We start from the raw sequence: 18,215 nt of genomic DNA on the forward strand, positions 1-18,215 counted from the left end.
TGATTTTAATTAAAAATGATATTTTGAAAGATAATTAGATATCTTGTGTATTGAATTTCGAATATTGATGATGATTGATGGTATTTTGTTTATAAACATATTTATGTAATTTTTTTTGTTATAGGTATGTTTGTATTCCTTAAGTAAGGTACAGTATTATTATATTGATATTGTCTAGTTCAATTTGGGGGGAAATTTTATGATCGAGTAAAGTGAACCGTAAGCTGAAAACCAATAAAAGTTTGTCTGTTTCCGAACCATATTACCGTAATTCGTGAATATGAATCTATATTAAATTTCGACACTGTACACGTTTGAATATAACATTCGATGCAATTTTTATGATGATATCGCATAGAGAAACCGATATGTTCCAAGCGACGATTGATACTGCGAACAGACGTCTGGCGTTCCACAATTTATAAAATATTTTTTAACCCAAAAACTCGTTAATCATAAAAAAATTATTTTCTCTGTGATTCAATAGTCATGCATCGGTGAAAATCAATTTGTATGAAATTAATTGTTAAAGTCAACAAAAGGTCCACTGCAGTGGAAATTGGACACACTGACTAATGGTATGTGCAAACTAAATACATTTTGTGAGTATTCACATTTCTCATGGTGCCTATGGTTTTTGACTTCTTCTGTGTTTATTATATTATTTGAAATAAAAATTGAGTTTTTGTTTGTACTAGTTTTACATGCATATTTAATTTTTTGCCCATTTTTCGCATGCATTTATTTTGTGTCACACAGTACTCTAGTTACAATCCAGTGAATATAAGTTATTAAGAAGGAAATTAAATTTTACGTTTGTCCATTCGAAAAAAATCACATATGCTCAGTCAATTTTACTTTTAAACATATTATTTCAAAATTTATTGTAGTTACTTTATAATTTTATGGAAACAGTTTATTATTCAAGAAATAAAGGACGCCGAGTCTTTAGATTTTCCAGCAAGCAATTATGCCGGGACGACCGTCAGCGTCAGCGTTATACACCCCGAAAAAAAAAAAGGCAAAACAACGTTCAAGAGGCTAATTTTCGAACGCGCCGGTAATCCCCGATAATTGGAAGACCTCACCGTGCAACAGCATCTTGCTACGTAATCTGGGTCGGAAGAAGAGACGACCCGGAACCGATAACTGTCTTGTTTCGTCCCAAATTTCGTGTGCGGTGTTCATAATAAATCGAGGCCCGGCGGCGGCACTGTCTTCGGAAAGCGCGTTAAACGTCGGGCGAGGCGGATTTAACATTTAAATGTCGTCCGTAAAAAAACCGGGAGCGACGTAATGGGCTCGCCCGATTCAGCCCATGCCCATACGGTTTTACGGCGATCAGACAACGGGAACGAGCTTTCGGGGGACGAAAATAACACTAAACAGCCCGATACACTCATATAAAGTATCCCGAATCTGGTCTGAGGCGTTGTCTGTGTTATAAGAAGTTTCTGCCCTAGAGGGTTTTACACTCGAATTTATTAGTATGCAATCACTATTAATATTTTCAATATTTTTTTAAATAAAAAATTGGTCATAATCAAGATGAACAGTTGTCAATTATTTTAGTTGCAAGCATGCAAAATGACATTTTTACATGCGTCTGACATCTTTCAGTAAAAGTTGTTTAAAAATGACAAAATTTCGGGAATTTTCAATGTTCACGCTCACATTCACGAACTTGTTTGTGTATATGAATAGGGTGGCTATATCTGGTTTATTAGATGAAATAGAGAAACATTTCGAATTATCAGAGGATAACCTGGGTTTAATGCAGACTCTTTACGTTATATCAATGATGATTGGAGGACCAATATTTGGATACTTGGGCGATCGTTATAATAGAAAAATAACGTTAATGATTGCTTCTACAATTTGGATTTCAATGACAATTATAGCGTCTTTTATACAGAAAACCTTCCAATTATTCTTTTTCTTTCGTGGTTTATCAGGAATTGGAGATTCTGGTTACCATGCCGTTGCACCTGCCGTAATAGGTGACTATTACATTGGACAACAGAGATACAAAATGTTGGCAATATATTATCTGGCACTGCCATTTGGTGCAGGTTTAGGGTATATAATAGGAGCTCAAACAGCAATATACACATCAAGTTGGAGATGGGGCTTAAGGATTGTTCCATGTTTGGCTATAACTGCATTGATATTGCACTGTTTTCTGGAAGAGTGTCCAAGAGGTGAGAGTGAAGGCGCAGCCATGACATCCACGAATTGGAAAGAGGATTTAAGTTACATGGTGAAAATCAAAACGTACATCCTCAGCGTTGTGTCATTTACATGTCTAACTTTTGTGGGTAGTGCATCGGTTTACTGGGCTCCTAAAGTACTATGTCTGGGTTTAAAATTGCAAGACAAAGATTATGCAGAAGGAGAATATAATGAAGAAACTTCTTCTCTGTTATTCCTTGGAATTATAGTTATCAGTTCCGGAATTATTGGTGTCTATATTGGTTATCTTCTCAGTTCATTTTTCAATGTTAAATATCCTAAGGCTGATCCGTTGATATGTGGAATTGGTATGCTTACCGCAGCACCCCTGGTTATACTATCTTTTATAATAGCCATGTACAATACGTGGGCATCGTATTTTATTGGATTTCTAGGATTTACTGCTATTAATTTGCAACCAGCTGTGGTAAGTGGAATTCTCATGTCAGTTATAGTCCCTTCTAGAAGATCCATGGCGACTGGTGTGTTTTCTTTTGTTTGTCATTTATTTGGTGACGCAATGAGTCCTTACATGTTTGGACTTTGGACGTATTATTTTAAAAAACTGTTGGACCCAGAAGATATACCGCCTACTAGAATCATACAGTATAAAGCGTTTCTTTGTGCCGTGTACGTTACATCAGTGATTGATGTGATAGGAGGAATCACATATTTAATAGCTGCTTGTTTTGTGGAAAAAGACAGGTTGAAACAAAAGCAGGCTGTGTTGGAAAGTCGAAGACCTGTAACAACGTTGTAATCCTTTTCGTTTTTAAAACATTAATTATTGAGGATTAATGTATGATATATACTTGGTACATGAAATATTTATATAATACGTTGATTTTATGCAATATTTTCATCTATTGTAGATTTGAATGACTTGCTTGTTGTATTTACAAATAATCGGAATAAAATTTTTCAAATGTCTCTGGAAAAGGTAACTAACTTCTGTCGGTTTCAACATGGACTGTTTTTAAAAGGTTTTGTTTATTGTATATGATATCATTTGACATATTGGAACTCATACATTTAATATCCGTTTGTATAGACAAAGCAGCAGAAAACTGAACCACCTGAGTGATATCAAGTAAATACAAATTGATAGAGACGGTAACATGGACTAAGGAATACTCCTTCGTCCAAGGGATATATTTTGTTAAGAAAGAAGTTTTTATAAAACAGTGTATTAAAAATGTATTGTAAAACAAATAAACATAAAAGCTATTGTCGTGAAGTTTCCATTATCTTCTTCTGTTTTTATACTACCTCCTATAAGTAACAGCCTTCAAGATAAAGACTATGTCAATTTATTTTTTTGTTGAATTTCACCCATCGTCAGTCAGTTGATCGATAATCGCGATATATTTTTGTAGTTAAAAAATATAGTTATAAGAGTATTAAACACCCATATATATATATATATATATATATATATATATATATATATATATATATATATATATATAATGTTAAAATATACTCATTTCCCAAACTTGTTCATTAAATGAACGTAAAAACTTTACTTCGAAAGCACTGATTAATAGATGGTTAGCAATACATCCACTAAAATAACTTAGATTTATACGAGAAAAGTTTCTTTGGAATTGCTTTTTCTAGTTTACTGATAAAGTTATAGAAAAGGGGTCACTGGAGTTCACGTTGATTTACTTGATTGGCTGGCAAATTCACTGACGATGGTCTAGAATGAATTCTGAATACAAATACACATTCTTCTCACTACTGAGCCATTGTAAACTCGTATGTTTGTTTATGTTCAGTTCATTTAAAAATAATTGTTGTGTATGTTGTACGGAGAAAAATAATTGAAAACAGATTTTCGTCTCATTACGACTAGAATGTGTAATACATAATGAACAGTAAACTGCATGGCAGACCATTGCTAAAATGCATTTGAGTAATAGATGGGGATTTATGTGGGTGTCGGAGCATTCAATAAAATTCAGTTAATGACGTTTTATTAAATTCACCATTTGACATTGTTTTCGCAAACATTTATCATTGTTATTTTTAAAACCGTCTATGAATATTAAACAGATGAATGGATTGTTGGTCCTGTGTGGCACACTGACGTTTAATACGATGCAATTGATGTGAATTTTTATTGATGGTGTGAGGGAGGTCAATTCGATTCGAACACCCAACGTGTATCACGAAGGCCCTGACTGCTTCCCCACGTCCACAATTTTTCTCCTTACATGGATTTAATTCAATTTTTACCAACATTTTTTATTTGCTGAATCACACTAATATAATTGTGATTATGACGCACCACATACATATATCTAATAAAATGGGAGAATACTTCATTATTAATTAATTTTATAGTTCCTGTTGTGTTATTTAATTATACATTATTATGAAAATTTTCAAACATTTTACCGTATAGTAGAATATTTACAGTAGCTTTACCACTACAGATATTAGATTCCCACTTCCTATTATGGCTTTTCTTTGGAAGTATTGAATGTATTTTGCCTTTGCATATGTGAATGAACTTCCAAGCGATTACGCCCTTTATTGGATATCGCAGTCGTAAAGTTGATGTTTCATCTTTTCATATATTCAGCATTTATTACGGCGTCATAAAATTAAGCTGTATTTGACAATATGCCACAAGTCCGCGTTATAATTTTATTTATTCTTTAAAAATCGCGGCGCTAAGATTGCGTTTTTATTGTTCGCGCATTAATATTAATAAAGCCAAAATGTTGTTTTTACGACTACGGTGCCTACTTTATGCTTTCAACTCGGCAGTGGTAATTTATGACCGTAACAGGGCCAAGTCGCATTTATTAAGATGAAATACATAAATGCCCCTGTCTCATGCGGTTTTGCCCGTTACACTTTTTCGCTCAGTCGGACCACCCGGTTTTTTTTATATTTATTTTCGCCACTTTGCCGCTCATAAATTTAATCAGGCCTCGCTTTAATTGTGCACTTTGCTTTCGCGTTTTTCATGTGGACCACCGCCTTCAGGATAATAAAAATGAACGTTATTAGTATCGTGTGCGTTAAAATTTTACGTCCAATTAATTTGCGGCAAGGCGCAATCCCGTGGAACCGTTCCGTTATATTTCGGCCGCAGTTTATAGATTTCTTTGCCGAACAAACTTATGTGCTTTCTAAGTGTGTGTCATAAAGTTTTGTGAAAGGATATTTTAGACCCAACAGAGAAAATCCAGCATAGTTTATTACTCCCATAAATGTTTTTTTACCGATTAATATAACAGTGCCAGTGATTACAAAGTAAAAAGCTCTTTTGTCAGTTACTTCGATTATTGTAAATCTAATAATAATTAATTACAAGTAACAAGTCAGACGTTTAAGTACGTCAGGTGGAAAACGTGAGAGTTGTGCAATAATCTTAATCGCCCCCTGATCTAGAGTGCACTTGAGGTTTTGTCGCGGGTTAAAAGATTAATGACGGGAATTTCTTGGATTTATGTTAACAAGATGCCGACGTTTCCGCAACATTAACACCGTATGTATAATTAATCGGGCAAATGAGGAACTGTGACAATTCAATATCCGTGATGGTTAACAAATTAACTAGTTGCTGTCGTTGTGACGATCTGTCTACATTAGATTATAGACCAAGAAGTCCATACAGTCATATAAGGTAATATGGGAACTCTTGTTTGTAGTTCACATCATGTAATACAAGTCTGTTATGTCGGAAACCTTCTTAGGTCAACTCACCATGTTTGTAATAATTAGGAATTTTATTTGTTGTATTTCCGTGAAGGTATCTTCAAGATATAATGTGCAATACATTTCAATTTGATTCAATTTATCATTACCTATTGCTATTTTACTTAAAATCATAATATAAAATATATGGGAGCATTTTTCACACATACTGTGTTGTATCAATTGTGGTTGTGTGTTTTTAAATTCAAAACACACATGATAAGTTAAAACATGTGACAGGAGTTCTGATGAAATATCATATCTTTTAACGCTGTAAGTGCAACACTTATTTTATTCTTGCGGATTCAGATCCACATATTTTATTGTAGCAAGGTATTAATTTAAACAAAAAGAAATGTTACATACCAATGTAATATACTGATCAGAAATATTTGAAACAAAAACAATCGAGGTCGAAATCTTGCTTAGTTTCTTTTGTGGTACATTGGGGGTTAATGCGCGGTGGTAGCAAATGTTACTATATTGAGGAGCACCGGAAAAAGGGCGATAAATCTAGCCACCGAACTATCCGCCATTCTCCATCGTGGTGGGGACCGATTTGCATGGCTGGTACATAACTCACGACGGAAGACACACTCTTTAGAAAACTTCTTTATTTCGGGACCGTGCCGTGTGCGATGGCCGCAAATGCAGCCCAGCCACTCGTGTTGAATAAATTGGCGCATATTGCGACAATGTGTTCGTCGCGGTGTTATTGCATTCTCGACGATGCGACCGTGTTAGTTGCATACCGCTATCGTAAATTAGCGTTCGGAAAGTCGTATATTTCTAGGGCCGTTGAGATATTCGGTTCTCGCGGTTTGAACGAACTATGTCACTGTTATTCACGCCTAATGGCACTCCGAATATCTTACAATTAGATAGGTGCTTTTACAACGTTATATTTCTTGAGATGTCAGTATGTATCACCAACTGTAGTGGAAAGTTAGCTTAGAACTGGAATAAATCAGTTTGTTAGAACTGTACTTTTGATAATAATGAGTTGTAGCTTCTGTGTCGTGTTTTTCTAGTGTCATTATTAAAATTACGTTACTACAAGTACATTACACACAGTATTCATGTATGTCTATGGTATATTTATACCCATAAATATACCATATACATATAATAATAAAAATCATAAAACCAAATGTCACATTTCATTTAATTTCTGATTTACAAATTGGATCAAGCAGTAAATGAGTAAGAATTCATTAAAAAATATTGAATAAATTGATTAGTACTGTTTTCTAAAGTGATATTTAACTCAAACCCCTTCGATGATCAAGAGTCTCAGTCTCACCTCACTAAGCTTTAGCTGGTATTTTGGAGTCAAATCTGACCAAAAATAGGATGCCCAAAGCTATTGTTAGTTTTTCACACAGTTATGTTAAGGTTCATCCAATTTTTGTTATATTCGTTATTTTTATTATGAGCAGGGAATATGAGGATATTGTTTTCTATTAGTTTCTTTTTATTAATTTCTATTTCTGAATAATAAATATTTGTTACTTATCTTTGTCTTATCTTACCTATACAATGTATTCTTTTCATTTAAGTCGAGTGATAAATTTCCTCCTTTTTCCGCGGTGCTTTCTGACTCGAACCCGACCATGCATGGCCAAACAAAATTGGAACTCATCACTGTCATCCGTGAAGTCTTTTGACATATACCATACCATTATACATGGCCAAACAAAATCGGTACTCGTAACTCAAGACGCCTTCATTCCACACCACATTCCAAACCTGCCGTTGTCTACATCACTCCAATCTTTAAAAATACAATGTGAGAGGAATCACATACTAGGGATGGTAAGAAAAAACTTCAAATTACCAGATTCTCCAGTCAACACAGTCCATGCTAAGTGGCGTCCCTTCTTTTGTAAACCATTTGTTTGGCAATTGTACGTGTGGTCACAAAACGATCTTGTGAACTTAAAGTTCTAAGGCAGTATTAATGTTCGCTTGTTCGGCGTCTTCTTGAATCTCTCGCATGTCGTTCATGACCTTCTTGAGACCACGCTCTCCAACAATTCCAGACGTTGCTTTAACTCCGATTCATTCGAAGTCGCATTTAAGTCAATAATTTGTCCTCTGCCAAACTTATTCAGATAACTAAACTTTGCCTTCGTAATAACGGCATTTAAAGTGAACGGAAGAATTAAACACAATAAAAGTGAAATGAATTTTGAACTACGAATTTTTATACGAATTTATCATCCACAAAAATTATACAAATAAAATGTAAAACAACACTGCGACAAACAATTTTCAAAATCTAATCCTTTCTATATTATTTGTTCTATTTTCTGTATTACTGAATATACTTATTATGTTATGAGAATTGAGTAAAGAGGTAAAATTTATAAATACATGTATTTACGTAATTAAAATTGTAATAGTTATAAATTGATAACTCCGGATTTTTATATGATGTTCAATAGGTAATTAATATTCATTATATATAACTTGAGTTTTAATCAAATTTCAATTACTCATGATTGAAAAGGTTTTCTGGTCGGAATTATTACAAATTTAATTAATATGTACAATAATTCTCGTTAAATTGCGTATATTTTATTCATAGAAACATCAATTTCCTTTATGCCAAATGAGCTGTCCATATGTAACCGCTGTTACTTTTAAAGAATTTATTAGTATTGTCCAATGAGCCATTTTACAGCAATGTTTTATCCTCAATAAAACAAGAATCAGCAATAATGTCGCTACAACGACAATAAACGTCGGGAGGAATATCAAAATCAATAAATCGACTAATGACTTTTTCAATGCCGGTCCTGTAATGCCCGACTGATAAATCCTGTAATTGCGACTTGCACGAGCGCCAATAAAACGGCCCATAAAATCGCAGGAAAATATCTATCAAGTCGGATTTCGGCTAATTTTAATTAGAAACAGCGCGCTAAGCAAACAAAGTGCGAATTATAGCTAACAGTAAAAAGGGTAATCGCTTTCCATTCTCCCAGTCCAATCGAAAACAGAGATATAGTCCTAGATAAGAATAGTAAATTTACGACGCCAGACCATTATTTCAAAGCTTTAATTTTTGTTATGGTTAGGTCGAAAACGTAATCGGTTGTTATACGAATCCTCAAACTTGGACGAAGTCAAGTCATTAACGTCAATAAATTAAAAAAATAAAAAAATAAGCGAGTTTTCCAGACGGAAATCAAATATTACGATTATTGAATAGAGAGATGTTTTTGCTCTCACCGGGTTTTCCATAATTGGAATGGACAAGAGAAGTTTTTCAAAGTTTTCCCAGCGGATCTAATATTTAGATAAACGTCGCTTAAACATTCGAATAAAATTTAATTGTGGATTTAATAACCAGCAGTAGTATCGCGTTGCACTAAGTTATTACATTTCAGGTAACACAACAAGTTATCCTTAACTGAATCCGCAGCGGCATTTCGAAATATGCATATTTCCCGGGATACTCAAATACATGTTTTTCCATTTCAAAGTACATATTAAATCCATTCGGAAATAAATAGAAATGTACACGCAATATACCCTACCTAATTTTACTTCAAATAATAGCTTGTGTTCACATTTGAGTTGCACTAAAGCATGTAACTAACATGCTTTTGAGTACCTACTATAATCTGACAGATAATGCTAGAATACCCGTGAATCAATTTGATCGGATCAAAGCATTTAGAGAACATATAAATTAATTTAATAATATAATTAATATACATTAATATAATAACATAAATTATAACTACCGTGAAAAGAGCAATAGTCTATTTGATATTCCTCATATATCTCGACAGGTTTGACAATAAAACAAAATCCATAGTGGAAAACTATTTATCTACCCTTCAGTATATGTTAACTGTGTAAATTTTTACCAAATAATATTGAAATCGTTTTGAATTTAAATAAAAAATAAAAATATATTAGTACAGTAAATGCTACATGGACGGTTCGATATTTTTTATAGGGCGTAGTTATTGTTAAATTGAGAATCAACTACATATAACAGTGAATATCCATTACCGCGTCCATAAAATATGTTATTGTTATTAGCACGCTCAAATGTTACTTCAAAAGTATAATCATAACCATTAAAATTTTACGCCACAATCTGTTGCAAAATTAAACAAATCGTGCTGATGTATTCAAACAAATTCGTTTTTGAAATTTATGTATAAAATGGAATATTGTACTTTCATCTCTTCCATTTTATATTTGCAAGCGTTACACTCGTACCAACAAGGTTAATGTTTGCACCCCTCGATTTTCCGAATAATCCAATTAGAGGAGGAAATGTTGTAGGCTTATTACATGTGGCCCTCGGCGAATGCGCGCAAATTAATCATACTATCTGAGAATTCAATTTAAACTTAATTTATAGGTAAATTATCTTTTGCGACGGATCAGCTATCCATTATATATCAACATGTCGTTAAAATTACTCACACTCTATTACACCTTGACGAGATGAGATTCAGGAGCAGGTAATCAGTTCTAATCTGGCCACCGACGCCGTTGCTGTTGCTGATGTTATGCAGCCAATGTCGATTTTAGAGGCTGATGCTCCTGCCATCAATCACGCTTTCAACCGCAATCATGCCGCAGTCGATTTGACATCTCCATATATGATAATCAAACCCTATCATATCCTCCAAGATATGCGAAAACAGATATAATCAAATTTAAAGTGTATTATTTTAAATAAATATTTCCTTTATTGCACTCAGAGGCCAGTTTTCTTAGATTTTTGGTGAATAGTTTCGGGTAACGGTAAATAATTAAGCCTTCAAACAATATCTTTGAATATATTAATATGTTGTTTGTTAAATTAATAATGAATTGGGCCTCCACGCTGACCCAGACACTCGTTGACTGACCCTGGCATTGATCTAATGAGGCCCAACTTGATGCCGCCAAAGTCTATGACGGGACGTCTGAATTTCGAAGTCGAATGTCCCACACGTTCAATCAGTGATAAGTGCGATAATCTTGCCGGTTTGGGCAGCAAATTTACATTGGAATATACAAAATACTTCAAAGTAATCCTCGTATTATGAACTCGGGCAATAACTAGTTAAAAAATTAGATTTCTAATGAAAATTAAAGACCATTGACTGCTATGTCTTGTCAAATCGTAACTTCAGTTGTTTTGTGAGCATGTTTTTCCACCAAAAGCTTCTTGATGTCTTTTGACACGTATCTGACTACTATGCATGGCCAACCGAAATTTTGACTTATCGTTGAAGAAGAAATTCTCTTCCTAATCCCAAAACTGTCGTTCTCTACACCGTAAACGTAAATCGGAGATGGTAAAGAAAAAGTCCAAGTACTTCAGAACTTTTAAGTATCTTCATATGTTGTAATTTATTTGGAATATATCATTTTCTAAATAAATCTATACCGATCGAAAAGCGTTTGATCAGACTGAACTTGCAGAGACAGAAAAAGTCTTCCATTATGGGGTAAACTTGAAATAAACTGTCTTTGACGTGCTCTTTCGAAATTCAGATAAAAAAGGTTTTGATCCTACTGAACTTTTAGAGAAACATCGTACATAAAAAAGACAATAAAAATCTTCCATTATTAGCTAAACTTGAGTCTTTGTCGTGCTTGATATCTCTTTCAAAATTCAAATCGGAAAGCGTTTAACCGACTGTACTTTGAGAGAAATATCGTGCATAACAGAAACAATAAAAGTCTTCAATTACGGGGTAAACTTGAGGATTTACTGTCTTTGTCGTGCTTGATATCTCTTTCAAAATTCAATCAGGTCAAATGCCTTCGATTGGTATATTTTAAAAATATTTTTTTCTTTGTAAATATAAATTTATAATGATGAAATAAATGTATTTTATTCAAATCAATTATTCAAATAAAAATCCATTTCAAATACAAAAATCATTTCAATATTACTAATATTGCTATGAAAAATGTATTTAAATGGCAAATTTTAAATAAATATACATCAAATAGGAGGATTTAAAAAATTTAATATTTTTTCCATTTTTTTATATTGTTTAGGATTGTAGAGATTATTTCTAAATCACAAATTTTTGAAAAACTATTTAATTTATTTCAGTTTTTCGTCGATCCTTAAATTAATATTTTTAATATTCAAGATTTTTTAGCTTATTTGAATAATAAATACATAACAATCAAAATAAATAAAGGACTTTTTTCCTATCCGCAATTTTGTTACAAATATACTTAAATTTCTTGCATTACAAACAACAAACAATATTATTATACGAAAAGTGTTACGAATTATTGTAATAATTCATACGTCAGAAACTAGTATTTGTTGTATATTTGGCAAAGGCTCAAGATACAGCTCCAAACCGCATGATATCCTTTACGATATTCGATATCCGATATAAATTAACCTCTAGTAAATAGGCACACAGAGAATGTTTACACAAAACATTCAAATATTTGTTCCCGAGTATCCCGTTACCGAGCGAGCCGGAGCACCAGAGCTCCGGGGCACCGGGCGTATTTCATTGCAGTTTACCGGTAATTGCTGCTTCAATTAGGTCCGCCACCGACATGGCCCGAGGTAGAAACAAGGACCCCGTCCATCCTTTCTCTAATGAATGTCTACATTCGTCGGTCGTGATAGTAGCGAACTTGCCCTTGCACCAAGGTTCAGATTTCCATGCTTTGATTTACTGGATTTCTGATTTTAAACAACCCACGCACATTTCTCAACAAGTTTTAGCCCACCTCGTTATTAGTGTAACTTGTAATTAGAGTTTGCGATGAGTGGTGGGTCAGAAACCATTTTTCATCGTCAAGTTTTTCAACGCGGGGAAATGAGTAGTGTCTGAAAGTTTTTGTCGATAACCCGCACAGATAATTCCCTTCGGCTTCCACTTGAGTGGCGTTTTATTGACAATGCAGATAATATTGAGCCCATAAATTAAGTGTCCTCTCTTCGTCAATTCGTGTCGCAGGCCAGCAACTCCCCCGAGCCGCCACCTCCTTCCAAACATGCCTCTTCCGGATTTATCAGCCTTTAGATTCACGGACTAACGACTTTCTCCCTGCTGACGGGTTATCGTCTAAATAGTTCTGTCCTGTTGGAGATCAAGCAATAAAATTATTTGCACAAGTTGTAGCTAATGTCCATAAGTTATTTCCTGTTGGCCTCCATATGCCGGTTCAATTTAATTAGTGACATAATATGAAAAGTGTTTTTAAGTTAATAATAGAGATTTATCTAAATTTAGACCGGTAAGTTTCATCCGAGCGTATGGCGGTCGTTCGCTCTAACCTGGTTTTAGATTATTTTTATGTGTCCCGTCGAACTGAGAAACGTAAATATAACAACTGTCTTCGGCCCGCTTTTGATCGTGTCACCGCACCCAAATTACGTATTTACTAAATCAAAACCGCAACAGGAAAACGCTTACACCACCTATGCGTGTGTATCATCCTCAACAACCATAAATTTTATTGATAGCCAAATAAAGACATTCATCTGTAAAAATAAAACATATTATTTTTACTTGAGGAGTCCGCAGAAAATATACGTAATTGCACGTCGAAAAAACTCCATGAGCAATAAAACTCTCCACATGTATCCTCAAAATTAAGGCAACAATTTATCTTGTTTACAAGAAATTACAGCTGCCCGAGTAAAAAAAATCTAGATTTATACTTGCCAACATAAAATATTACGGCCGCAAAAATTAATAGCAAAAAGCCGTCTGAGTCGGCGGGCAAATACGCAAAGAAGACGAGACGCCTGGGCCGCACATTATAATCGAACGGATTCAGCCCATCGCCAAACTGATAACCGGATAACCGAATCGATGGAGTTTACCTACGTAAATAAAACACGATTTGAAGTAATCAAAAATTGATTTCGAAGGGCGTATGAATAATCAAGGTTCCCCGTACGAAATGTTTGCCGATTTCGGTAGATGTATCTAAGGAAAATTGGAAATTAAATTCGTAAACAGAATGTAGGGAACTCACCGCATGCAATTTTCTGAAATTTTTTCAGTAATTGATTTATGATTGATCTTGGGTTTTTGAATTAAAGTACGTCGATGTATTTTAGGAAACGAATGAATGGCACGATCGTATTAAATAAACGCTGATGGAGCGTTTTTCGTAGCTCATGTTGTTTTCTACTCCAATATCAAAAGTGTTGGGAAAAAATTGGAATAAAGATATTGATACGACATTAACATTCGACCGTATTACACAGATTTATTTTTATTAACGGAAACAAAGATTTATTATGGACTTGACACTTTTATTTTCATTGTGACATACATTTTAATAATAAAAATGCGTTTTAAATTGGTGACCCAAATGGCATAATTACGAGAAGCTGTTTCTCTATCACTTATATTTGTCTATACTGAGAATTGAAACCATACGTCAATAAATCTCTATAAAAAATAATATTTGGGAATATAATTACACAATACAAAACTATTGATTTCAAAATTGAAACATGACGTTCTCAAACAGTAAACCAAAACACGATGCTGTAACTCAATAATTATATCACTATAAAATGTAATTGCATTATTGCCTCAGCCTAAAAAATTGCAGTCCATTATGGTTTTTAATCCAATATTTGTAAAATAAATCATGTTTGATTGCGTGTTGTTTTCGTTAAAAGCATTTTTTAAACAAGATAACAGAACTGAACTGATAAGTACTGCCATGACATGTGCATTTCGAGCGTTATGCATTTTTATTCAAATTATGGAGTTGGATTTTTATTACTCCTTTTTTTTGTTTGGAGCACTATCGATTATGTCTCTCGTTGAATGTAAAATAATGCTTTTTCTGTCGTCCCAAATTATACCTATAGAGTTAGACGAATCAAATCAATTGATTGATAAGTACAGTGGTGAGAAATAACATAAAATTTAAAATAAAACATTTTGTAAAGTGTTTAATTTAAATTTTGTCCAGTCACTATATCACATATATTTCAATATTTTGTATATTTGTTTTTATTTATATATATTACATTAATTAGTCCGATTTATTTGGTTAAAGAAAGAGCACATTCCAATAAATTTACTTTTTGTGACACTATTTAACCATACTTTTATTAGTAAGAATTCATTCTTAGGAATTTATATTATTCTATTGAATAACACATATTCAGAGGGAAGAAAGAAAGGTTCCATATCAGCGAAAAGGTCAACATTAATTAACATGAAGCATCAAGGTCCAAATATTGCTGACATCGATGAAAACTTAAGATGCTCTCGAAAAATGGTTCCTATATTGTTAACTCACTCATTTGAAAAAATAGTAAGAAAACGTCTTAACAAAAAAAAAATATCATTTTATAGACAGACAAATTGATAAACAAAATTCTTTCTTGTCTTATAGATAAATAAAAATGAATTAATTTGAATGATATAATATACAACTGAATGAAAAAAAAAAAAACTAATAAGAATGTATTTCATTTCAGTAAAAAAACATTTAGATAAAAAAGAATATTCGAACAAATATATTAATAATTCTCCAGAATTTTGGTGAAAAGATATATATATAGGAGATTTAATGGAATCATATGCTAACAAAAATTTACCAATTATCTTTAAACTTCTTCAAAATTGGTTAAAAGATAATCATGGTGAGTGGTCACCACAATGTCCAGATCTAAATCCAATTGAAAATTTATGGAACAATATGAAGTCTCATTTTAAAGCACCAAACACTAAATTTAAGTGAATTCTGGTTATAAATTGAGGAAACTAAAGGTAACATTTTAAAAACAAATTAATAATATACATATGAAAAAAGAATTTGAATCAATATTTATCTCATAAAACATTAATATTATCAGTGATATTAAATTTAATAACGATTATTTGCACAAATATCATAAAATTTAAAATTGATTTAATATAGTTATAGTCTATTTATGTTGGGTGCAAAATATATTTGAAAAAATAAATTAATATATAATTTAATTAATTTCTTAAGTTTACTTTGTTAAAGACAAAGTTAGTTTCGAAATTGTTTTAAATTATAGATAAATAATTTTATGTAGAAATCATCGAAAATCTTTTGTATATTAAGAAATGCGTTTTCGTCAGTGCCCATTTATGTAAAATTCGAAATTTTATGTGATTGAGCTTGTAAAACTGGTGTATTAACATTTAACGATCTTTGTCTTCGGGTCTGGCATTAAATTAAGTGATATTGACAATTTTTATTGTTGTTTATCAGCGATAAAAGCCTTATTTGTCCGTATGTACCAATCATCATGGTAACACCTACATTCGTTCGGCAGACGTTGCAAGTACTAATGGAAATTCCATTACCACTAGCTTTATTTGCGATCGTACATTGTTGTCAGAATGGTAATCGAACATTTACAGGAGTAGGCGTCCACTCTTCCAATTACATCATCACAACAAAACGGCGGTTTTGATGAAAACATTTTACGGATAATAGCTTATTGATTTTAGGGGAAGTACAATTTGTAAATGAATCAGTTTTGTATTTATACAAGTTGTTTTTTCTGAACAATTTTAACTGATAGATTAAAAAAAGGTTTCATAGAATATGACTAAAATAAAAAAATCAAATATTTCTAACCGAGTTTTAAGTACCGAGCATTTTAAACGTGCAGGACTGACCCAATTGGATAGGAAGTTGTATAGGTACTTGCCAAATAACTGTCACAACAAACCGCAGTAAATTATCCAAAAATGTGAGTGATTCCGCGTTGCGTTTGCCAAAAAATTAGTCACGCATATAAATTCTTCTGTGCTTTTTCTCTTCCATGTGTTGTAAACCTATTGTCAGCCGCACAAAATTAACCACGGGCCTTGAATCAAATGAAATATTCGCGAGAACGTTGCGATCCACAGTTTTCCGCCAAAACAAACCAACTTCTAATCCCGCGATTTATGATATTCACATTTCCGTGATGGACACTAAATAAAATTAATGCATGTTTGGACAGCTTGCCTGAAAGATGTTTTCAAAGGCCAGCTAATTCATATTTTTAGAAAATCGTTTCCGTGTTGAAATCATGGACAATTAATAAAAAATAATGTTGCTCACACCGCAATATTTTAATTTTTAACGATTTAAGGTTTATAAACGAGCGTTCATTTTAATAAATTTATTTAATCTACAGATTATAACTTTTCATATGGTTACGTATGTTGTCGATTTATTTTATTTAATATTAACGTAAGTAATAAACCATTATACATTGCATTTAATCAAAATGTGGAAAGTTTACAGTTATTCGTCCATGTAAAATACTTTCCATATTTCCTCCATTTGCACCCGACTTTCATCCCAATATGCGCTGTTTATGCCGTCGGCCAAAATACGAACGAAATTATTACAGTAATCCAATTAAAATCGTAATCTGGCGGTAAACGAGACAGAGGAAGCGGGAAATTGCGTGCGGTCCGCCCCTGGGCAGATCGTCTGCCGTCTCCACGCAGCCACGGCCGACGGAATCACCTGGGGGGCGGCTGATGCAGCCGCCAAACCGCGTTGCATTTATTACACAGCCAATTTCCCACCTGGAAGCCTCTAATTAGATCGTGTTGCATGTCGTGAATATCTCCGATCTCCTTTCGCACCATATAACGTTATCTTAGTTTTTCACTTCGGATATCCATCGCGAATTATTCAAAGAGCTCAGATTACGAGATAAAATATGTCTGGTGTTCGTTTCGTTTTCAAACTCGGTTCGAAGTTGCGGGCACTGATTGCGTTAGCTGAATTCAGAATATCCAAATAATTTGCCCACGAATAAACTGAGTACTTTTTTACAAGACATCAAACCGCCAGCGTATCCTTCCCTTAGCGAGCCATCCACTTAATGGATCCGGGAGTGGCATAAAAACTTAAACAATTTGTAAAAGGACCAGCAACGTACAGACGAAGAGAGAGAGAGAGAGAGAAAGAGAGAGAGAGAGGGTCAGTGACTTTAATTATGCACTTTAAAAGTGAAGTTATCGGTATTGCGAAAGTTTCGATGAAGTGTTCTGCTGCGGATTTGGATCCGAGTGCGGAGACACCGCCAACTTGGAACTGAATAATTTCAGTTTCCACTTCCGCCGAAAGTTTGTTTCATTGCCGAAACCTCCGGGAAAAAAAAAACAAAAAAACGAAGTCAATGAGGGAAAATGTGGTTTCGGATCGACTCGGTTTACTGTTTTTCCTCGTTCATTGTTCGTTATGTTCGAAATAGCGCTATTGTATTACGTTGGTTGATTAATAAAAAAAATGGAGCGAACATTCATACT

The 18,215-nt window shown here is 33.5% G+C and overlaps 2 protein-coding genes across 3 annotated transcripts in view; both read left to right on the forward strand.

Moving 5' to 3' along the window:
* LOC109605405 (spondin-2) overlaps positions 1-18,215 on the forward strand; it is a 126,283-nt gene that overhangs the window by 30,321 nt on the left and 77,747 nt on the right. The window lies entirely within an intron of this gene.
* Positions 1,780-3,469, forward strand: LOC126265012 (protein spinster-like). Of its 2 annotated transcripts, none has more exons than XM_049965086.1 (2): positions 1,780-3,215; positions 3,284-3,469. In XM_049965086.1, exon 1 carries the CDS (start codon positions 1,799-1,801, stop codon positions 2,990-2,992), a length of 1,194 nt encoding a protein of 397 aa, XP_049821043.1. In that variant the 5' UTR covers positions 1,780-1,798; the 3' UTR covers positions 2,993-3,215; positions 3,284-3,469. The 2 variants fall into 2 exon arrangements, with proteins under 2 accessions (XP_049821043.1, XP_049821042.1); XM_049965085.1 differs by having other exon boundaries at positions 1,780-3,047; positions 3,105-3,469.

This window comes from Aethina tumida, chromosome 3 (genome assembly GCF_024364675.1).
Source record: "Aethina tumida isolate Nest 87 chromosome 3, icAetTumi1.1, whole genome shotgun sequence".
Taxonomy (NCBI): Eukaryota; Metazoa; Arthropoda; class Insecta; order Coleoptera; family Nitidulidae; genus Aethina; species Aethina tumida.